This window comes from Rousettus aegyptiacus, unplaced genomic scaffold, assembly GCF_014176215.1.
Source record: "Rousettus aegyptiacus isolate mRouAeg1 unplaced genomic scaffold, mRouAeg1.p scaffold_m13_p_11, whole genome shotgun sequence".
Taxonomy (NCBI): domain Eukaryota; kingdom Metazoa; phylum Chordata; class Mammalia; order Chiroptera; family Pteropodidae; genus Rousettus; species Rousettus aegyptiacus.
In genome coordinates, this window is record NW_023416286.1 from 50,400,696 (window position 1) to 50,425,949 (window position 25,254).

The 25,254-nt window shown below is 34.4% G+C and overlaps 1 protein-coding gene across 6 annotated transcripts in view; it reads right to left on the minus strand.

The window, feature by feature from the left end:
* Positions 1-2,484: 2,484 nt before the first annotated feature.
* MYO16 (myosin XVI) overlaps positions 2,485-25,254 on the minus strand; it is a 499,709-nt gene continuing 476,939 nt past the window's right edge. For 4 of the 6 annotated variants that reach the window (XM_016145255.2, XM_016145248.2, XM_016145256.2 and 1 more), the window contains one exon: positions 3,655-3,882. In XM_016145255.2, the coding sequence (XP_016000741.2) occupies positions 3,655-3,882 (228 nt within the window). Of the gene's footprint in view, positions 3,883-25,254 lie in introns of all 6 variants that reach the window. The other 2 variants (XM_016145252.2, XM_016145250.2) reach the window with 1 other exon arrangement.

The following is a 25,254-nucleotide window of genomic DNA, read 5'->3' on the forward strand; positions in this document are numbered from 1 at the left end:
ACTTCTAATTAAAGATATATATATAAAAGTTAGAAAATAAATTAGCAATGCAGAGTGTGAAATGTGTCCCATTCTGAAACATTGTGTAACAATTTCATGCCATTTATTGTTGTATGATTTGAATTTGATCTCTGGCTAGAAATTGACAGCAATAGAAGTGCATCCATCCTTTTAGACTATGGAATTCAAAATATACTTTTTGTCCAAGTTGTGTAATTTGTGAAGTTCATTTTATAAACCTAAGATTTTAACTTGTTGTTGCTTTTATTGGGTAGATTTATGTAAGCATAATTCTTCCAAATTAGATATCACTATTTAAGAATAGTAATGATACATTTTTCCACTCTAAAAAAAAAAATACATTTTAAATCATTTTAACCCACTATATACATTTTTATAGTTTTTTGAGACCCCTCATAAAGCATTTTTTTTCAAAGCAATAAAATTGGGCAGTGTTTAAACATAGGGTAATAATTCATACTAATTATATTGCTAAACATAAGGTCTTAGGCCTGATAATATATCACAATCCATACCTTATGGTCTGATAGCAATTAAAGTAGCACCCTTTTGTATATTTTGCGAATACATAAATTGTCAAAATCTTGCTTATGTGGAAAAACATTCAGTGTTTTATTATACGGAATAGTATCTCTGTTTATTTTCTCGATAATGTTATAATCATTAGAAAATCTTTCTGAGAGTACCTTTAATACACACACAGACTTGGATTTTATTTCATATTTTTTTGTGACTATTAATACTGTTACCACCATCATGGTTATTAATGCTTTTGATTCCCTGCTGACTTTTCTGTCTTGTGAGTAGAACAGGTACAATCAGCTGGTTCTAAAGTGGTGATTAACACATATCTGAAATCTCTGCACTGAGGAGAAAACAACTATAAACACAGAAGACCTTAGCATCTTAGGAGTTTGTGTTTTAGAAAATCTTCAAGGGGTTTGGCCTCTAGCTTTAGAAGATCAACAAATGTTAGATGAGCCAAAGTGATTACTAGACAGATCAAATATTTACTATTTCATGATGGTCATGGCACCTTTAGTAGGTGATTGTCAGGTTCAGCTTACACCTACATGGGCCTTAAACTGTGACCATGTTAGTAGAATAAAGTAATGTTCTTCAAGCCCACATGTACTTGGGACCGCTTACTTTATCTGACCTTTCCCATCACAATTTCACACAATGATGTATCTCTAAAGAGGTCATTTAAATTGAAGTTTATAAAGATATATTTCAATATAATAATTAGAAAATTTATGTATAGCAAATTAAAATGTCATAGACTTTGGAATCATAAAGATGAGCGTTTATATTCTGACAGCCTTCTTAAAGCTCTGAGTTTTAATTTCAGGATGATAATTCACAGATGATAATAATTACCATAAAGACATGTGTGTTAGAAATTATATGTGGAGAGCACCCAAGACAGTCCCAGCAAGTGCTCAGTGCACATTCGAAACTAGTTCTTACAAGGTAAAATGCTTAAACAGTTCATTGTTCTTTCTAGTCTAAATAAATATACTGTGTGTGTTGGGGATGGGGAACCCAGTTCAAACTTTTAATTTAACCAAGATCTCTAAGTCCTACAATGTACAAGCCATGGCGAAAGAAGCTGTGTATGTGAAAGAAAGTTGGCTTCTTCTGTTGCTTACTAGCCAAGGTTAGGAAGTCAGTCATCAGGGATACTGAGGGGAAAAAGGCAGGCAGACTGTGGGGCTTGGTTGTTGTTAAGCTGGGGGTTAGGCGGAATGTCTCCCTGTGATTGTCGGATGGCATCAATAATTTGCCAGTTAACCATGGATTAACTATGTCTTTTATTTTCTGCATTCTTATGCTTTGACATCTGGGACTTGTTGACCTTGGAGGAACTGTCTCTCCGAAGGCTAGCCAAGTCCTAGAGATAGTAAATAACTCCAACTAATCCAGAGCATGATCCCCCTGCCCAGGGCCAGGTACCAGATAACCAGATTCAGCCTCTGAACCCTGGGGCCTGCCAAAATTATTCAAACTAATCCATTCCATGCCTGCATGCCATGCTTTGCCCATTCCTTCCCATGAAACTATGAAAATAGCTTCAGCCCACTAGTTTCCTCACTCCGTCTGCCTCCTAACCAACCCAGGTACTTCATGTAGCCTCCCCCAGACTGGTGTGGGATTTGTGAATATAAAAACTGTCTTCTCAGTGGCAGCCATCTCTTGATTTGTTGGCTTATTATTATTCCTAAATAATGAACATATTATTCCTAAAACTGACATATGCCTACATAATTATATCTAAATAGTCATAAAAGCTTTATCTGAAAACAAACCACTGGAACCTTAAGCTTGCAAAACATTGTGAAAATAACACATGAAAAGAGGCTAGACGAATGAGATCATTTAATTACTCCTGTTTCTCTGATCAGGAAACAGAAACATTCATGGAAGACAACAACAATAAATACATAAAACCACAGAAGAACATAGTTGTACTCTTTTATTGGCACAGTAACTTTTCAAAGGCTGGTATGAATAAAAAGTTCCAAGTAGCAAGACACAATGGTCTGATGTCACTGCTCAGAACCACCCAACAGCCAGCAGAAGCACATCAATAAACAAGGCAGTTGCATTACAGGAGGATTGAGGATATACAGTAGGTGAGCCATGCAGTGAAACTCTGAGAGGACAATTGTCTTGTGATGCAGCGTTACTGCTTGAACCAGTAAATCTCGGCGTGCTTATTTGTACTGTAAAGACCTTAGAATGGATGTGACCCTTTCATTCTACCAGCTATGAATTTAAAGCCATACGTGTTGAGTGATGCAAAATTTCCTATAACCTATGCTGAAGTTGGGAGATGAAATTTAAGTAAGTAACTCACAACCCCACATATTCAGAAATACAGGGCATAGGAAGGAACTGCCTCCTAATCAATGAATAAAATATCAAATATAGGACTCAGTCTGTATGTTTGTGGGGCTTGACACTGGCAAAGCTAAAACAATAACATAGTCTTGAGATTTTTAGGTATTTTCAGTTAAAAAATGATAAGTGAAAGAAAAAAATCTAGAAATGATTTTTTTTTTTTTTAAATCTGTATTTTGAAGAAAGGGAGCACCACCAATTGCATAAAGTTATAAAAAACAGTAATAAACATGTAAATAATTTTCAGGTATGTAATTCCAACAAAACACAAACACCTACAAAGAAATAAAACATATGTCCCGTAGAGTGTATTGTATTAAACGACTGGAGTACAATAAACGTGTGGTTGGACTATATCAAAACAAGTGTATAGTGTACGTGGATCCTTCCTCTCCTCCACCACTCTTTCTTCCCTCTTTCACCTCATCCAAACTTTTCACAACCTTCCTTTATCTACCTGGGAGTAGCACAGCCCTATAACCATGGAGCCTAAAAATCAGAGTGTATTCCTGTAGAATGAGTAAGAAAACACACACACACACACACACACACACACACACACACACACACACACACACACGGAATCTTGTGTATTTAAATTCTCTGTCCTGTGCTTTTCTGTGTAAATGTGTGGAGAGAGCACCCAGCATGTATCAGAGGCAGCCTTCTGTCAATGCAGCCTAGAATCACTAGGCAGTTTTATCCTGTAAGTCAGTAGTTTGGACCACATCAAATGGTAGTGTCCCAGAACTCAGAAGGCAGCCTGCTGCAGGAGGCCCCTTCAGGCTTCTTCAGAAGAGTCGGCTTTTTGCAAGGCGGTGGGGGAGGCGCTCTGGGCTCCGAGTGCTGCAGTATTTGCTGCCAGTCTTCTCTTTCCTCACAGAGCTTCCGCCTCCAGTCCAGGAGTTCCTGCAGGGCCACACTTTCATTCTCTGAGAGCCTCAGCTGATGGATTACCTGTGAGAGGAAAGGGGAAAAAAGTAGCACGGAATATGTACTGTGAATGAGCAAGGAATAAAATAGCAACACCTGGATGCCAAGGGGCTGGACCAGGGCTGGACCAAGCATTCCCTATAAAACCTCCATTTGCACTCAGCAAATGGCATCCAGCTAGATTGGCTGTGAGCTGTCGAATGAAGATGATAAATGGAACAAAACATTTAGGATTGGTACACTGGTTAACATGTGATATACCTCCAAGTGATACAATAAAGAATCAAATGTCTGCCTTCTGCCCTCGATTATTATATACATTCTTATGACACCTTGTACTTTTATTCATTTAATTTATTACAGTTATAACTCTGTCTGATGTTTTTGGATTTCTCAGGTTTCACCCCATTCTACGACCCACTTCATCTGTTCACTGTTACTAGCGAACATCTTTTAAGGTAATGTGACCCTATTCTGACCACCATGTATTAACTCAAGGATGGACCCCTACTCAGGAAGGCCCATTTCATAGTCAATGTTAACAGAGGACCACAGGAATATAAAAACTGTTTTAAGAGTTAGGTGTGGCAAGGGACAGCCTCTGAAATATCAGATGAGCTTAGCTACGTTTGAGAACACCTGCAACCTCACTGGTATGTCAGTGCACAAGCTATTTTGTGGCAATCAAAGCAGTGACCTAAACTAGCAGCTGTGTGCTCTTTCAGACCTTGAGATTTTAGAGGCCTTTGCAGGAGAGCATCAAAATGCGCATTTGTATTAGCTACTTCCTCTAGCTTCCTTAGGGCACCGGAAGAAAGACACCCTGGAGACTGAGCTTGCCCCCTGACACAGCTGGGGTGCTTCAGGACAAGCAGGTTATATTGCGTTGGGCTCCCTCTTCTGCCAGCAGCCAGCAATTTATAACTGGACATTGCAGAAACCAATTCATCTGTTAATTCTAAAGTGAATATGCTGATTTTAAAAATGAGATTCTGGACATGAACAACAAATGAGAATAGGAATATTGGAAAGGATTCAGAAGAAATTTAGTTGGCTCATCCCACCTTCCAAAGCATCTACCACTTTGTTCCAGTGCCACTTCCCTCTTCTTTATCAAAACAAAAGAGAATAAAACAAAGCAGGACACAAGTGGTTGGCTCTCATGTGGAAACATACACTTGAAAGAAGCGTGGGCAGTCGGTGACCCATGGACAATTCTAAAATCAACACCTTCACCTGGGTGGGTGCTTGAGCCTATGGTTTTTATTCGAGGAAGAAAAATTTAGAGCCTAGAATCAAGAAGATGGGCAGAATGTCGAAACGTGGTGTTAAAACACAGAAGCAGGGAGGTCAAACCCATATCCAGAGCTCATAAATTTTTGGAGCTGATTTTTAGCAAAATGAATTTTCCCAAATCGAGTTTACAGGCAACCAGAAAAACAAAAACAAATGAAAAAACAAAAACCTAACTGTGGAAAATAGGACTGTGATTGTTCAATCCCTGAAGTAACCTCCGGGCATCAATAGAAAGTGAGCTGCTGTTAAAGCAGCATGTCCCACTTAAACGGTATTTTTCTCTAGTGTCCAGGGCTGTATCAGAAGGGACTGGTAATGAGGCATTCTCCTGCTTGGAAGAGTCTTGTGGAAGTCAGGCCACCTTTACTGTCAGAGAAGTGAGCCAAGAAAATGGGGTGGAGGGTGTACATAAAAATTACTTATTTAATAAACAATTTAGAGTGCTAAATATGTGCCAGGTACTTCTCTAAGCACCTTACAAATGTTAACTCATGTGATTCTCCCAAGAATTCTATAAAGCAGTATCAGTATTTTACAAATGAGGAAATAGACACAGACGAGTTAAGAAATTTTCCCAAAGTCACATGGAAAATGGTGGAATCAGTCTAACTTCTTAAGTATTACCCCACACTGCTATTATTTACCTAACAACTGTTGTCCAGGATCTGATATATGCTAAAGACCAGGGTCTCTGTACCACATTCCTTTCCCCTTCATTTTCTAAATAGTATTTGAGTGAAATCTGTATGTTTCCTTCGCTAATGTATTTTAGTTCCTCTATTTTCTCCACTAGTGTTGATTGTATTTAGCCTCAGTCTCATTTACTTTATGAATATTGAATATCTCTATCTATCTATCTATCTATCTATCTATCTATCTATCTATCTATCTATCTACTTATCTATCTATCTATGTTCCTTGGCACATATTCAGTATATAATAGCAACTTCTGAAAAATGCTGTGACTAAATTTATTTTTATGTGAGAATATTTAATTGATAGAAGGGTACCCCTACAATCTCAGTTGATTATTTCCCCAAAACTGCCTTGAGATATCATCTTTCTTAAGTAATACAACTTCATATTAATCTACTTAGAAACAGAACAAAAACTTCTACTTCTGCATAGGATACTGTAGGTCATGGCAGGTTATTGTTCCCATCACAAAAATGATTAAAAAATGGATCGATTATAAAAATCATATTTTTAAAACATTATAAAACTCTGGCAAAACTGAGAACTAGAGATACTAAAATTCCTGATGGAGAGAATTTTTCTGAGTGAACAGAAAGAAAAACCATACAATATTTTACAGGTGCATGGTCTCAAGACACAAATTGAAAACTTGAGAATCTTCAAGTACATGGCCACTTTCCCCAAGGGACATTTGTTAAGTTCTTCAACTGTATAATAAGCAATTCCTTGGGCCAAAAGCTTATAAAAAGTAAAGTAGAGTCTTCTACGATGATAGAGATGCTTTAGAAGCAAAAAATAACAGGAGAGATGATAGCTTCAAGCACCTGACTAGTCTCATCTTCAAGACTTTCAGGCTTTAAAACTGAGTGGGGCACATGGCTGGAGAGTGGGGCCAGGAGCTCCAAAATGCAGAACTGAAGCTATTATAATGTTTCAGTGCCAAGGAACAAAGATCTGACAGGTTCTCAATCAGAGCACAAGAGGCCTGAGGATTAGTGGAGAACCAGAAGTAGACTGGTTCTCCAATACAGCTCAACTTGTGATTGCATTGAGATGATCTCCCCCTGTCTTCGCTTCCTAACAGAGGATGGTAGAAGGCTTTTAGGCAGAAAACATTACTTCAGCATCTACAGTTTGTTTACACACAATGTATACTGTGCAATCAGAAATTACTATTCATGTGAGGAGTCTAGAAATTTATCAAAGATCAAAAGATAAAACAGATTCACAGATGACCCAGATTTAAAGTTAGTGGATAAAAACTTTAAAATACCTCTGATTAAACGTTCAAGAGAATAGAGAAAAAGGTGGACAAATAGAAGAAATGGCAGGATAGACTTAAATATAAAAACGTACCAGAAGTAGAAGAGATATAAAGAACATGGCAAACCAATCTTCAGAGACGATTCCAAAATTTGTGAATAACATCACTATAGACATTTTAGAAGCTCAGCAAACCACACAAAAGATAAGCACACACACCATCGCCAACAAAACAAACACACACAAGGCAGATGATATTAAAAATGCCAAAGGCCAAAGAAGACACACACAAAAAGCTTTAAAAAGCCAGAGGAAAAAGACACATTGACTTCAAAGGAAGCACAATGAGAGTGAAAGCGGACTTCTAAACAGCAACACTGGAAACCATAAAACTAATTGCAGGCAAAGTACTGAAAGAAAGTAATTCAACCTAGAATCCTATACTCAAAAAAAAAAAAAAAATCCCTCAAAATTGAAAGTGAAATAAAAATGTTTTTAGACTTTCAAAAATGAGAAAATTGGCCATCAAACATCTTGTGTATGTATTTTTTTTAAGTGAAAGAAAATGATCCCAAATGAAAAAATGAAAATTTAAAAGATAGACACACCAGAATTAAACACATGAGTAAATGCAAATAATATGCTTAGAATGTCTCATAGACTTTAAATTATATGTAAAACAAGAAGGGATGCCAACAATAACTATAAGAGGGATTATATGTAGTTAGAGGTTCTAAGGTTCTAGTATTAGGAATATGGTAAAAGTAATAAAATCTGTTAACATGTAATAAGTAAAGGATGCATGTTTTATTCTCTAGTGAAACTACAAAGGACTAGTGAGATAATGTATAATTAATAAGTTAATATAAGGGAAATATGAAATAATAAATATTCAATTAATCTGAAAGAAAGCAAGAAGGGTATAAAAAAAATATACAAATGGAGGCCGACTCCTAACAAAACCGAGTAAAGTATAACAACTAGACAGAATTCACATCTCTACCCAGCAGTTGACATTGCTCTTCCATGGCCTGATGACATGTGCTGGATTTATCTTTGTGTTGGTGTGAGTGTACAACTCTGTCCTCATACAAAGAACAAAATACATCCATTCTTCTCAATCTTAAACTCTTTTCAGCAGCTTTTCATAATGACCAAAAACATATATGAGGACCTTCATAACAGGAACAGATTTACAGTTAGTCACTCCATAGAAGCAGTGCCAATCCGCTGAGAGTGACTTTCAGTGGCTGGTCATCTGAATTAGAATTGTGGAAAGAGATTTTGATATAAAATGTCCCAAAGCCCTCAAGTCAGTGGTTCACTGAAAAAAAATAAAATACTCTCTATCCTTTCAAAGTATTTCAATGTTTATTAAAAATATCTGAATTCCCAAGTACACTATAAAAGGTGAAACTTATATACACAAATCATTAGAAAGCACTTTCTTAATGAAGATATTGATGTCTTGAATAATGTATTGAGTAGAGAAAAACGCCATCTTTGAATCAACAACCAAGAGCTTTCTGTGGTTTCTTAATAAGTGAAAATTTGACTGATGTTTGCAATAATCAGCTAATGCTCAGGATAAACCCTTTCATTGAGAGATCCATGGAACTTTAGAACTTTATTTTCTATTATGGAGATTAATAGGTATTGAGTAAAACCTAATAGATATATAAAGATAGTTGCCAGAATGGCATAAATGAGATGTTAAAATATTAATATCATTGATCTTCATTTAAAAAAATAAAAACAAAGAATCTTCACATATTATGTCTTAAATGAAGGTTAAAATTCTGTGTAAGCCTATATGATAGGTCACTACTTTCAACACAGTAAAGTTCAGAGGTCATTTTAAAATCACTGTCCATGAAACAATAAATAGAAGAGCATAAGATGAGGATAGTATGCCCTGACTAATGATGTCTGCTTTATTTAGATAGATTCAATTTATTTGATTGTGAGGCATAAAATCGTATTTATTACAGAAAGTGAAACAGCTTTAATATTTTAGAATCACAAACAAATGCAACTATAAATCCTACTTAAATGGTCAAATAATATATAAGTAACAAAAAATATTTACAATATTACTCAGCACTGTAAAAATATCTAAATTGATGTTACACTATTTTTTAAAATTTCATGTCCTATTGCTAATAACAAAAACCCTCACAGGTTCCCTTATTATTATTATTTAATATTTCACAATTAAATATTACCATTACAAAGATAATAATGGTTTTCTAATAAGAATTTTAGTTTTTATTTTGAAAAGAAACCATTTATTTTCATAAAGATAAGAGATGGCTCTGGGGGTTAGGGATGGTGCTAGCAATGTGATCTTGGAGTCAGCTGGCTTCACATCAGGTCTCATTTATCCAGGTTTGTTTGTAGAACAAGGATGCCATAGTGGTGTGTTTGAACTTAAATCTTGTTTTCCACAGCTTTAAAAGATACATTTCCACCCCAAGTCACCATTTCAGATAGCTAATCATTTATTTTATTTTCTGGCATGTTTTACATAATATTGTTGATATGCAAAATTATCTTTCAGAACCAGAAGGAAAGTGTTTAACTGGAAAAGTAAAAAGTGTCCCACAACTACGAAACTTTGGAAGACTACTTCGTATTTCTTCTGTCTTCTATGAATGTGACAAATGCCCTGCTTTTAAAGGAACTTTTAGACATGTAAATCATACAAGTGTCTTAAAGTGTTGCACATGGCATAGAGATAGAGTGAGCTAAAAAGGGGCGATTATTTTTTAAACTTTTTCCTTTTTTATCATTTACCTGGGAAAGGAAGTTCTATGGAAGAGAGTCTGTAGAGACTTCAAAGAGGTGGTAACTTTTCATTTAAATTTTGAAAAATGAGATAGTCAACTAGTTGGAAAAGAGGGAAAGAAAAGTCAAGAGGAGGTGTTTCCACAAGGCTTGATGTAGATATGTGCCAGTAATGACAGACACCTTCATCTTTAATAAGGAATCACAAATCCATGATGACTTGGAGGTTGGTTTGAGCAGATGGTATGGTTGACAAACTCAAACTCCTGAGTCAGAGTGCCTGGATTGAAATACTAAATTTGCCACCAAATTTGTATAACCTTGAGCAAGTCTATCAGCTTTTTCATCTGTAAAGTGGGATCACAGTAATAATCTACCTCAAAAGGATGAGTGGGCAAGGATTACATCAGTAACTATGTGGGCTACTTAAAAGTGAGTACTCAGTAAATGTGGGCTAATATAATTTTGTCATCGTTAACTCTTTGCCTTGAGAAAATCTCTAAACATTCTGAATTATAATTACCCCGATGACTCAGTCAGACACTGTTAAATGAAAGCACTTCTTACAATTTATGGTCCTATATAAACATAATTTTTTCCTTACTAAGAAGTGCTTCAAATACTGAGCAACACACTGGATTTATGGCATAATTATGATTTACTTATGATTTAAAACTAAGAGTTATACAGGAAGAAAATGATGAAAGGTCTAAAGGTTTTTTAAATTTTAGAAGTAAAATAAAAAAGGTATACAAATACTTCACTTACTAATTAAATGTTTCTATATTGAGATTTGTATATGTATTTTTAGAGGTCCTCAAGTTCTTCATTAAAGTTTTTACACTTATTTATATGACAGATTTTTTTAAAAAGTTATGTAATTATTCTTTAGATCATTTGAATATCTACTTTTTAAGCTAGCACTCAGTGAGATTTTATTTTCTGACTTCATATTTTATTTACAAGCACACTGACAAGTAATATTATTTATATTGTTACAGGTTAATGAAAAAAGAGTAAATTTGCAAGTAAGGCATTCTATTCTCTTTCAAGAAAAAAGTCACGGATTTGACAGAGTAGGATAAGTTGCCGAGTAGTTTGAATAGATAAAAAGTGATAGAGACTTGGATAAAACCAATGGCATAAGGTGGTAGAAACGTACCATACTCATATTTTCAACAGTATTTTCCTGTGAGCCAAATAAAATCATGCTTATTACAAAATGTGAATTTCATCTTTTTTTGCTTTTGTAAGGTTCTATGGAATTTTTAAATTTGCTTTGGCTTTATAGCTGTAATGAGAGCTAAAAGTATAAAGAGATTTTAGGTAACAATGTATATATATATACTTAATTAAGATTATTACAAAATAATTTAAGAAATACTAAAAGGCAAGGACAATTTCTTTTTCATTTTAAAAGGGTCATATATATTACGAAAGTGAGAAAAATGCTGATCCATGTGGGTAGAATTCCCTGTGGGTAGAATTAGTTACTGCTTGACAAGACTATGGGTGTCCTTTAGAGTCCACAAATGAGCAAATTAATCTCTGCCCAGCACAATGCATGTGGTGCACTTACTTAGAGGATTTAAATGGAGCTAATGTATGAATGCCTGGATCCATGTTTGAGAAAAGGAACAAATGTTATCACAGCACAGGCATACCACATTTTATTGCACTTCCCTTTACTGCTCTCCACAGATAATTTGTTTTTTTTTTTTTTCGTTCTTTTTTTTTTTTTTTTTTTTACAAATTGAATGTTTGTGGCAACCCTGAGTTGAGCAAGTCTATAGGTGCCACTTTTCCCAACTGGCTCAAATTATGGCTAGCATTTTTTAGCAATATAATATTTTTTAAATAGGGTATGTACACTGTTTTTCTATCTTTTTTTTCTTTTTCTTTTTTAAAACATGCTACTGACCTTTAATAGACTATAGTATAGTGTAAACAACTTTTATATGCACTGGGAAACCAAAAAATTTGTGTGACTTGCTTTATTGTGATATTGCTTTATTGCGGTGGTCTGGAACCAAACCCGTAATATCTCTGAGGTATGTCTGTATGTTAGACTTGTAATTTCATTTTTGGGGGGGGGGGGAATTTAGAGGCAACTGGGTACCTCACTTACATCAAAGCCATGAAAGGGAAAGGAAGAACATGCCTTTAAGAAATGCCAGACTGACCCTGGACAAATTCTCATACTTGAGATGAAGTTTACATCTCACAGATTCAGATAACAGTATAAAGCCCTGGGAACTTATTAAAGATGTTCTGCTGCTCTGAAATCACATAGGGTGTGGTTGGTCCCAGACCCATCGGTTACTCTGGATTCAGACATGCCTAGATGAGTTTGAATGGCTGCTGAGTAGGGTCACTGAAGAGACTGGGACTCACCACAGACTTCAGGGTGGCTAAAGAATGCCATGCCTTAACCGACCAAATAAGCTTATGCTATGCTATGGTCTGAATGTTTGTGTTCTCTCAAATTCACATGTTGGAATCCTAAAGCCCAGTGTAATGGCATTAGGAGGTGGGGGTCTCTGGAAGGTGATTTAGATCATAAGGGTAGAACCCTCATGAATGGGATTAGTGCCATTATAAAAGAGATCTCTCACAGCTCCCTTGCCACTTCCGCCATGTGAGGACACAGTAACAAGTCTCTGACATAGAAAAATGCCCTCATTGGATCATGCTGAATACTAGCCTCCAGAACTGCAAGAAATGAATTTCTTCAGATTATAAACTACCTGGTTTGTAGTACTTTGTTACAACAACCTGAAAAGACTAAGACACGCTACAATTATCAGATTTGGATGGCATGGGGGAAAAAAAAATGGTTTTATTTTATAACAGGTATACAACTCAGGCTTCTAGAAAGGGTACATGCTATCTATTAGCTTAATAGTCTTCGAAAACAAAACTGGTTGATGGAAAATCTAATAACGTATTAGAAATTATTATGTGATTTTTATTTTTAATTTAACATTTGAAAGAGATCTGAAAGATTCAGAGCTTAGGCACCGCTTGTGATTCAGTATGAGAAAGCACTGAGTGAGACACAGCTTACTGGGAGTTGGGTCAATCTGATCCCTCCAATAACTTGACAACAGGACCCTCTCCATAACCATTGGAGGCCAGGTAGTATCACTCAAGTCCATCCCTACTCCGCCACTATGTAGGCTGCACTTAAGGGGAGGTCAGTAATTTTAATTTACACTCTCTCCCCCATCAGTTTAGACCACTTAAAATATGGCCTTTGTTGCACAGCTATAGCTTCATATTCTCAATTCAGTCTTAAGAAAGGAAACAGAAGGGAGAAGCTAAGCCATCTCTACCTTTAATAAATAGGCATGTCTCTTAACATCCCATTTCAAGTTTACAGCACATGTGAACAGATACAGAAATGATCCTGTTCCAAACTCATTTCCTTGAGGGCTAGGATACTCATTCTCAAACAAAATCCCTTCCTTTTAACAGGTTTTTAACAAGATTCCTTCATTGAAACAGTAATCCTTAGAAAATAGTGCTACTTAAGATACTGGTGATTACTACCTTGACAGCTCAGTATGTGGGTTAAAAAATGTTTTTATTCCGTTACTGGGAAAATCGTGCTGATTTGATGTTTAGCAGTTCAAGATGGGAATCTAGTTTCCATTTCTCCAGCTGGATTTGTGAAGTATTTGTGTTTTCTAATGTATAAGAGTTTGATCAAGAAATGTAAAGACTGAGTTTACTCACGTTCTACATCTAAAGTGGGACATTTAAAATTAGTTAACTTACTTTCAGGGGTTAAAAATCACTAAATCTCTCATGGCTTCGAGGGAAACACATGATGTTTTAAAGGCTTAATGAGGTTTATTACTTATATATATATTTATTAATCTTTAATACTTGTCTATTGTGTCATTAATAGAGATCTATGAGATAAACTAATTAAAAATGAGATATAAATTTTCTTTACTTCCCATGGATATGCATGTCTATGAATAATATTAAACAATGAAAATTAATAATTTGCTGATTTTTACTTTAAGTCTTTCCCCTCTAGGATAAAAATAGGCTTTGTTAAATAATTCATATGTAAAATTATGTTGCTGCTCATTTGTCACAAAATTGATTTTTCTATTGACTATTCACCCAAAGGTGAAAAGAGGCATTTACTGACATTTATGGAAATTAAAAGAAGGCAACATCTTGGCTGACTGAATAGTGAATGTTAGTGTTTCAAATGCAAATCTCATTTCCACTTGATGCTAACAAGACGTTGGAGGAAAAATGTTAAAAAATGAAACTTGAAAATCACAATTTGTAAAACCAAAGTTTATCTAAATACATCCTAAAGTTGTAGCATAAAATACAATGTGATTCAAAAAAGTCTTTAATTAAAGGGTTGTATATTTCTATACTTCTACAAAAATCAAGATAATGATTTGAAAGTGAAAACAGCATTTCCGGTTTAGACAGAAAAGAGTTGATCCTTCCTAATTTAGAAATAGTCATTTATATAGCAGTCCAATTAAGCTCCATTCTTGCTATTTTGTTCCCTTTGTTGCCTAAGGGTTCAATAAAGGAAAAAATATCCCTTATAAGGTTTGTGACAAGTTCTATTGGAAACAAGAGTAGCTATATTTGGACAACCAACAGTGAAGGAGTGGAGAAAGAATTATAATTTTTCATGTTATCTGTATCCTTTGATTTCTTTAAAATAATAACTTCTGTTCTTTACTTTTATAAGAAGTAATATTATATTGGAACACATTTAATATAATTTAAATGGACATTTATTTGCATTTTGCAGGTAATTTTAAGTATATAGCTATTAATAAAAATAGACTCTGATGAATAAAATACACATTTCTTTCTATTAACGGAAAGTTACAAAGTAGAAATTTATGATTATACAGCACATGACGCAATATAATTAATTTGTGACATTTCAGGATATGGTTTTTGTATGAGCTCTGGTCTCTTATCTCAATTCATTTAAAAAACATGGCAGTATAAGTGACTAGTAGATTGTAGCAAAAATTGATAACATATTTTTAGAGTATGCTTATAGTAATGACATATTATAGTAATGGGGTGCAAATCCAGAGACTCTATAGAAAAACATAAATCTATTATACTAGCAACATAGAAAGTAAGAGTATTATAACTCCTTTTAAAATACTTTTCTTGAAATTATATGGGAGACTCACTGCAAACACCAGGATGTATTACTGAGGAAAATTAATCTACTAAATTTTCTCTATAAAAAATAAATCCGTTCATATAATTTTCTCATTCAAAAATCTTCGATGGTGCTGCCTTGCCTTAGCCTAAACAATCAAGTCCACATACCTTAGCATGTTACATAAAGTCTTATATTTTCTGGCCACATAAATTATTCCAGCTTCATCATCATCTATTTTTACATAGACTCTATATGTCAGTCTAATCAGATGCACTGAAAACGCACTCTGTGATTTTATTTAGCTTCTGTACAACAGTCCCATTCGTACACCTAAAGATACAATCCTATTAATTTCTAAAGCCCATTTCCAAAAGTCATCTTCATGATGCTGTTTTATATTCTTGACACATTTTCACATGTTATTATCCTAATAGATTCTCATAACTGTGTGAAATAAGCAGGTTATTTCACAGATGCTGAAATTCATCTTTAAAGCCCAAACTCACTTAGCTAGTAAGTAGTAGAGTCAGTCAGTCTTAAATACATTCAGTTTAGTCAATCTTCTTAGGTACTAATTACATTGCCCTCCAAGTAGTTTTCTATGTCTGCTAATCAATGAACATATTTGCTTTAAATGATTATAAAATGGAAGGTGCTATGATGAGTTCTACAGGACTTAGAATCACACAATATGACCTGCTCTTGCAAGAAATGCCTCTTCAAATTGAGCAATGAGACAAACATACATAAAGAGTTAAATGAATAAATGCGTAAATAAGACATGAAAGCAAAAATGTCACAAGGAAGCACAGCATTAATTGACTAATAAATTATATACATAATTACTGTTGTTGGAATAAAGAGGAGACATGATTCATTTCAAAGGCAATATGGAGAAGAAATTCATATTAGGCTGTGGGATTTTGTTTGGGATTAAAAGGATGAGCAGGATGCAAAAAGGAGAAAGGACATTTGGGTTGCGTGGCATAACTAATGATGTTCATACTTTGTGCATGTCTGCATTTACATTTACAAAAAAGAAAAGAAAAAACAGTGCAATGTGGTGAACGACTTGAGAGTTGGCTTTGAACTAGCAATAGAGCTGTGAATAAGTCTTTCCTCACTTGCTGGATTAGCCAGTATCTTAATTTCCATTGTTAGTAAGATAGTTTTACCTGTTAAGTTATTCATTCTTCAAGACATTTGTTTTTTTCTGGAAAGAACCACAATCTGTATGTTATGGTGTTAAATAAAATAAGAATGAAGAAAACCATTGTATTAAACTCAATTTAAAAAAACAAAACAAAACAAAACTATTAACCCAATCCAAAAAAATTTTAAAAACCAGCTATAATTAGGAAACGAGCAGAGTTTAGCAACTCTGTTGGCCATGGAATTTACTGCATGGGGGAAAGCATCCCCTCTGTCATCAACCTTGATTTTCCCTCCAACTTATAGTTTACCGGTTAGAGTCACCCACTTGAGAACTAGAAGTAAGAGAGGCAATTTTTTATAATCATTCAATCAAAAAGTTTCTAAAAATATTAACTTGTTATAGGGAACTAACTTTGTCCCTGGAGAAAATTAAGTCTATCGATTCTTAGAAATTTCTGAGAGACCAGTTGTTAATGAGTTACAAACTTTAGTTTTATGTACATGTGTGACTTGGTGGGAGCACCATTGATCATTATTTTGTATTAAAATATCTGATAATCAATATTCCAATAATTTTACCATCGGAAGATATGAACAGGCACAATTTTAGCTATCTTAAATAAAGATGGCTAAATAATGGAGGCTAAACTTAGTTAAGTATTATAAATAATAATGCTCAGCAGCATGTAAAACATTAAAACATTAAACATGTAAGATATTAAACCAAATAAATGGTGAAGGGTGTCAGTAAGTATTACCCAAGATGCTCTAACAGGCAGACCACAAATACTAGTGGCTTGATACAAAAGTATAGTTTTCATATTAAGGCCAAAATGGGTGTTTCTGATCAGTGGATTATCTTGCATGTTGTCATGAGTGTACTTTGAATACTCTTGGGTCATGGCGTATTCTATATCCAGTTTTTGGATAAGAAAGGACATAGAATATTCATAGGCAAAGGGAGGTATGCATGGGTTAAACCTTGAGGTGGATCACATCCATTCCACTGGCTAGATCTCAGTTAATATGAGTACTCTTAATCACAAGGGAGGCTGGGAAAAGTAGTCTAACTATGTGCTTAAAAAGAAATGAATTTGGTGGGCAACTGCAACCCTGGGGAGTCAATTACAGTGTCTTTAAGACATAGTCATGGTAAATCAGGCAGGTACAATGCTAGACAAAATAGGGAAAGGAAGGCATACTTTAGGAAAGATTAAGAAGGAAAAAAGAAGATTGCCAAAGTAGGCAACATATAAGAGCAAATCTTTTTAATCAAGACTTCATTCTAAAAATAGATAATAAAAATCATCTACAAGTGTATAACATTAATTTAAATCCACTTGGGCTTCAAAATCTAGGCTTTTTATATCATTGACTTCATGACACTTCTTTGCAATGTCATAGTTCTTTTTTTTAGAACCTATTTCTGACAGAGTCAGAAATACAAAATGAAAGTTTCAAATAATAATATAATCATAGAGATCAGGGAAGAATCAGGTCTCAAGGTTTCCTAAAGTCAAAAAATAAATGCTGCCATCACCATTACCTGATTATGTTTGAGCACAATGGAAAAAAAAGCACTACACTAAACGAGTAACAGAATGTGGGGCCCAAGTGCTCAAGTGTCTCCCTTCCAGGTAGTTCTCTGCTACCTCGAGCAGTTATAGAGCTTTTTGTCTCATATTTTCCACTTACAAAAAGGGCAAATATTTACCCTTTACTTGTATTCTAAGCAAACTAAAGTTTCTAAAAATGGTAAAAGGTTTTGAAGAAAGATAATACAATATAGTCATAATTGATATGTAGTTTATAACTTAAATGTGCCCCTTTTCTTGAAATAATATTTTATGATTAATGGTAATTTCAACTTCTCTTCATTTCAACATCTACTAATATGTAGAAGTACTCCACACTAGCCACGCTGGTCATATTACGATTCAGACGTGCTTCTGTCTCAGGGCCTTTACTGTTCCCGAACCTGAAATGCTCTCCCTTGATGTCAACTAACCTTCCGAATTCCTTACTTAATGTTTGCTCAATGAGGTTTTTTGACAGCCTGATTTAAAATCATAACTCAACCAAATCCTCCTCTATATCATTCTGATCACTTCCAGTCCTACCTATCCTATTTTAGTTTTTAAAAAATATTTTTACATAACCCCTTCACCCGTCCATGGGAGATACATTCCAAGGCTCCAAATAGATGCCAGAAACTGTGGATAGATCTAACAAGCACTTTACAGCTTCTTTTTGGCATATTGGAGTTGCCAGCATCGCTATTCTTGCCGGCATCATTATTCTTGCACATTGGGGGCTGTAATTAAGTAAAATAAGGATTACTTGAACACAAGCACTTAGATACTATGACAGCTGATCTGATAACTGAGAGGGCTATTAAGTGACTAACGGGGAGGGATGATTCACATCGCAGGCGGCACTGGGTGGGAGAGCGCGAAATTTCATTGTGTTACTCAGAAACAGCATGATATTTAAAACTTACGAATTGTTTATTTCTAGAATTTTCCATTTAATATTTTTGAAATGCAGTTGACTGTGGGTGACCTAAATCACAAATAAGAAAAGACTGCTGTATTACTTTTAAGAATATTATACATTTAAAAGGTAAAAGGATTAAGAAGTACAAATTGGTAGTTATCAAATGGTAATGGGGATGTAAAGTACAACATAAGAAATACAGTCAATAATATTATAATAACTCTGTTTAATGCTAGGTGGGTACTGGACTAATAGGGGGGTCATTTCATAAATTATATAAATGTCTAACCACTGGGCTAAAACTAATATAAAATAATATTGAATGTCAAGTGTAATTGGAAAAAAAATACTATGCATTTTATTTAATTACTTTTTGTTTTTTTTTCTCATGCTAGAATTTAATTTCCATGAGGGCAAGGGTCTTTATTTTATAGACCAAGGAATCTCAAATGCCTAGATCTGTGCCTGGCACAAGTAGATCCTCAATAATAATGGTTGAATAAATGAATAAGTGAACATCTGAAATTTAATTTTATTCAATCCGCTTTCTTAGAATTCAAAATACTATGCACATATTATTATATACTTTACATTGTCTTATGCACTATGCATAAATCCATATATATTATGTAACAATTAGTTATATACATTAAAACATGTATGTTATTTTCCATGAGCAATATAAGGGATCTTCCAAAATCAATCATTTTTTATTGTGACTTTCACAGTACATGTCAACTTCAGAACCCAATTGCCATATAAAATGTGACATCCTCCAGCCAGTGATGCAATGACCTGTGATCCTATTTACCAAGTCTACTGGTATATTTTTAATATGAGAGTGAGTTAAAATATTTGATGAAGTTAGGGAATAATCCATCAATCTGTTTCTTTTAATTGTTCTGAGGCTACTACTGGTTGAGAATTACATAGAACTGGTGATTTTATTAAGTTCTTTCTTTTTGGAATATAAAAATGATTAAGATGCATTAGTGCATTCTCTATATGCTTAAACATTGTCTGAGTCTATGCGCACACATGATTATAACACAACAAAATAAGTCATATAAAAGAGATTTGCATTACAGAATTTCAGGAACCAATTTATAGCAGAAACTACTTTGCTTGGCAAGGGTGCTCAAGGAATTCTGTCAAGAAAAGTAATACTAAAGAAGAGTAATATTAAAGTTAAAAATAAATGTGGAGAAAAGTCCACTTCTGGCAATTTACTCAGCACTAGGAGGAAGTCAATAATATGGTATTATTTAGTATAAGGCATGGAATAATTATCAGTACAAAAAATGTTAAATTACTTTGCTAATTTACACTATTCTCAAAAAACAAATTCCAAGTAGCTTAAAGTCCTAAATTTCAAAAACAAACTTAAACTATATACACATATCTTTCAATACATATAGAAAGATATCTTTATAGCAGCAGAGTAAGAGATATTTTTCTTTTTTCTTTTCTTAATAAGAAAGATTCTCTTCAATAGGATAAGGAAAGCACAACCCATAAGGATAAGAATCAATCAATTTGACTACATTAGCATAATAAATTTGTGTGTGATAAATACATAGGCTGGGCTAAGATGAAGTAAGCTCACTCACTATATCCTATTTCTCTCACTGATTATAACTAAAACTTTGGATAAAATATACAAAAGGTAATCTGAACACTCAGAAAAGTAAACAAAAACAAGTGATTTGTTGCAGGAATCAAAACTTGGAGAACGAAATCAGAAACAGGACATGCTCAGATTAAAGAAAACAAAAATAATTCTTAGACCTTCAGAGAATGAAACGCTAAAGGAGGTTCTTCTGGGTAAAGTGAATGATAGTGGAAGGAAACAGCTCCAGGAACGAAAGAGAGACACAGAAATGTTAAGTCATGGGGTCATAGAAAAGACGATTTTTCTCCATTAAAGTTGTCTAAAACATGTATTACTATTGAAATTAAAGTTATAACTTTGAGAGAACACATTCAATGTATCTAGATCTAATGTATGTGACAACTATAAAGTAATCTCAATAATGGAAGTTACAAAGAACAGTTACATTTCGTAGGCATTTGGTGATTGCAGCACCATGGACTCAAGTGTGTGTGGTTTGGAAGCACACAGTGCACATGCAACAGAAGGCAATGGTAAACCACTGCTGCATTTTCTTTTTTTTATTCTTTTTTTTTCCCTCAGTTTTTGGGGAAGAGCAGAGAACAAGTACTAATAGCCTTGTTGCCAACGATACAACTAGACCAAAGGCGGAAGACTGTCCAGCACCGAGGTGCACAAAGGCAAAAGGGCAGCACGATGCTGCACCACATGTACAATTGGACGTGGAACCTAAGCAGCACAAAGCAAGGTACACTGAAGACCGTAAAGCAAGAAGGGGAGCATCTAAACATTGTAGTGCTTGGTGTTAGGAAGCTAAAATGGACTGGAATGGGACATTCCCAGTCAGGCAACTACAAAGCGTTCTACTCTGGAAATGAGAAACTTAGAAGAAACAGAGAATGGCTTTAATACTGAGTCAAGATGTAGCACAGGCAGTTAGGGATTACAAAAATACAAGGTCAGTCTGAATAACATCAATCAGATTTCTAGGAAAACCTATTAACTTAATCATTACTCAAGTCTATATGCCAACTACAGAGGCTGAAGAAGATGAAGCAGAAAGCTTTTATGCAAGTATTTAAGAAGAAATCGATCATATACCAAAACAAGGCATGCTGACAATTATAGGTGATTGGAATGCAAAAATAGGAAATAAAGCAGAATTGAATGTTGTCAGAAAATTTGGGCAAAGGGTCGGGAATGAAGCAGGAGATTGGCTTGTGGATTTCTGTGAAATCAACAACTTGTCCATCAGAAATGCGTGCTTCAAACGACCGAACAGATGACAATATACTGATGGCCAAGTTACCAGATGTCCAATAGAAATTAAAATAGACTATGTATTTGGAAGCAGGAGATAGAGAAGACGTATTCTCTCTGCCAAAACAAGACCTGGAGCAGATTGTGGTAATGACCGCAAACTGTTAATATCAAATATTAGAGTAACGCTGAAGAAGAGCACTGAAAGAATCGTAGTGCCCAAATCTAATGCTAATAACATTCCTGATGGATTTAAAGTCCACATAAAAACAGATTTGCACTGTTAAACTTAAACCACCAAGAAATAGAAGAACTGGGACTGAAACTAGAAATAATACTAGGGATGAATGCAAAAAGACAATGCTAGAAGTATAAAGGAAAGAAAAATTAAGACGGATGACAGAAGAGACACTAAAATTTGTCAAAGACAGGTGAGAAGCAAAAGTAAAAGATGATATAAACAAAGTTAGAATCCTGAATGTAGCTTTTCAATGACTATCATGTGAAGATAAAGAGTGCAATTACAATAGTTAATGTAAGGAGGTAGAAAAGAAAAACAAGAAGAGACTGCCACAGAAGATTCAAGAAAATAAAAGGGAAATTCAAACCTAGACTAGGAATGCTGAACAACCAACAAGGAAGCACACCATCTGACCAAGAGAAAATAAAGGGAAGGTAGAAACAGAATCCTGAAGATCTATACAGAAGAGACAAAAGGATGACAGAAATCTTTGAAAAAGATTCTTATGAGGAAGAACCTGTAATTCTAGAAAGTGAAGTGAAAACTGCCCTGAAATTATTGGGAAAAAATAAATCACCAGAAGGACATGGGATACCAACAGAACTATTTCAAACCACAGAGACTGAATCTGTCAAAATTCTAACAATAGAACAACAAAAATGGCAACAAAACAATGACCTACATGCATTCAATATACATCCCAATTTTCAATAAAGGAGAGATGCCAGGGAGTACAGTAACTATAGGGCCATTGCTCTAGTTTCCCATGCAGGATGTTCAAGCTAGATTCTAGTTGTAAATATATGCTGGATATTAGAATGCTCCAAGGACTTTCAGAAGGTTAGGCTGTTTTATAGACTACAATAAAGCCTTTGACTGCATTGACCATGAAAACCTTGGGTTGCTCTGAAAGAAATGGTTGTGCTTCTGCCCTTGATTGTCCTGATGAGTAAACCTATATAGTGGGTAGTCATTGTCAAGACAGAATATGGAGAGACTAAATAGTTTCATATAGACAAAAGTGTCAGACAAGTGTGCATTTTATCTTCCTATTTGTTTAATCTGTACATAGAACGTATCATATGAAAAAATAAGCTAAACTCAGTGGGAAAGAGTAAAAATTGTTGGAAGAAATATCAATAACTTAAGATATACAGAAGACACTATCTTACTGGCAGAAAGCAGCAATGAATTGAAACAGTTTCTGAAGAAAATGAAAAAATAAAGTGCGAAAGCGGGATCATATTTGAATGTTAAGAAGACAAAAATCATGGCTACACAATAAGTATGAAACTTTAACACAGGTAATGATATCAAAATTGTTAAAGATTTTGCTTACCTTGGTTGAGTCATCAATTCAAAAGGAGACTGCAGGCAAGAAATCAAGAGAAGGCCAAGACTTGGAAGGCCAAGACTTGGAAGAAGTGGGAAAGATCACCAAGAGCAAAGATGTGTCATTAGAGACCAAGGCTATATGATCATCCACACCATCATATTGCCAGTTACTATGTACAGATGTGAAAGTTGGACAGTGAAGAAGGCTGATAGGAAAAAAAAATAGATTAATTTGCAATACAGTATTGTAGGAGAACTCTATGGATACCCTGAATGACCAGAAAGAAGAACAAGTGGATTCTAGAAAAAATTAAGCCTAAAGTATACTGAAGGCAAAAAAGACAAACTCTGAAAGTGTAATTATGAATGGAGGCTTATGCACTGACTTGATGGTGGGATTCATCTCGGTGTGGCAGGCAGGGATGGGATCAGGACATGGACTATATATTTCTCTAGAAATATGGTGCCACTTACTAATCACTGTCACTTTCTCCCCTAAGTTTATAATATACCATAACAAAATATTTTTGAAAATCATAAACATGACATACTTTATCAAAATTCTAGGTAAGTGTTGGATCCTGCCGGTTCAATCTAATTGCCTACATATTTTAGGTAGTGTCTATTCTTTTAGAGTCAGAATTGATGTTCAGAATAATGACCTTGAAAAAAAAGAAATACTATGATAACAATACCAAGCACTTTCTGAGCACTTATTATAGTGCAGGCAGCATGCTTGACATATATTCTTTTTAATCAATCTAAAAAATAATTACTACTTTCTAGAACTACATGTTAAATAACAGATATGGAATTCATACCTGTTATTTTTCTTTTCTTTCTTTAATTAAAAAAAATAAATCGAATTAATATGGAAAGTCTAAGTTAACTAGAATTTAAAATTAACCGCATTATCTCAGTTGCATTGCCGGTCTCTCCCTTACATAATAGTGTTGGCTAATTGCTGCTTTCTCACCTGGAAGGTGAGCATGCAGAGATATCTAAGACCTTTTTCCTCTTTAAAAACATAGTCATAATTCTGATCTCTCATTCTTTTAATATTTCTTACAATTGAATTCTCCTCATTGATTACAGTCAATGTCTTCATTAGGAAAACACTATGCATTTGAATACATTTGGGATATACGCACACACTGTAATTTTATGAAGGAAAAAATAAAAAATGTAGGATTTGGCCTTGTTTTTTTATTTTCCAAGTTTCTATATTTTACAGGATCTGTCCCCTTAATGTTGAAAATGCTGCCATTTAACTCATACCATCAAATTAAATTACTGCCTTTATCTCTTGCACATAATATGAAAGTCATGAGTGGTGCATACTGATTCCCGGAAAACTCAGGTTTATTAAAGAGTTTCCTATGCTAGATCTTCTGTTTGTAGCTTATAAATGAAATTCATACATATTTTCTTTTGAAATGGTTATCTAATTTCTATTTCCTACCATGTGCTTTAGAAATACCCCTTAATGATTAAACTAAATGTATCTACATTTAGTTAATTTATCTAATATACTTTCTTTTCCATGACACAAAATATTTCAAAGCAGTCCATGTGACAAATAAAATGAATATAGAAAGCGAGCACTGGGTTTATTTAGTGCTCCGCAATTCCTCATTTTGTTGATATGTGACATTACAAAAAGGTTTCTTTGATCATTCAGTAAAACAAACCACATAACAATTTGTTTCTTGATGTGGATCAATTGCATATTGATTATATTATGGCTTTCATTGACAGCTGTGTTGGGAGTTGGCTAAATATACACTAAGCTTTCGGGCGCTGGATTGCCACTATTTTATCAGAAACCATTAATGATTTCTTATAATAAATATTTAAATATGACAGATATTAATAAAAAATTTTATGCTTTTTTAAAAAAACAAAAGAATATTTTAAAAGTTTGGCAAGAAATATGATAAATGCCCACAATGAAAATCAAAGATCATAAACCATACTATGAAGAATAGAGGGCTAAGAGGAATAAAATACCATAAAGTGAAAATTGGTAAAGTTAAAAAGAGAATGTAAATACAAATAAACTATGCTTAAATGAAGAAAGAA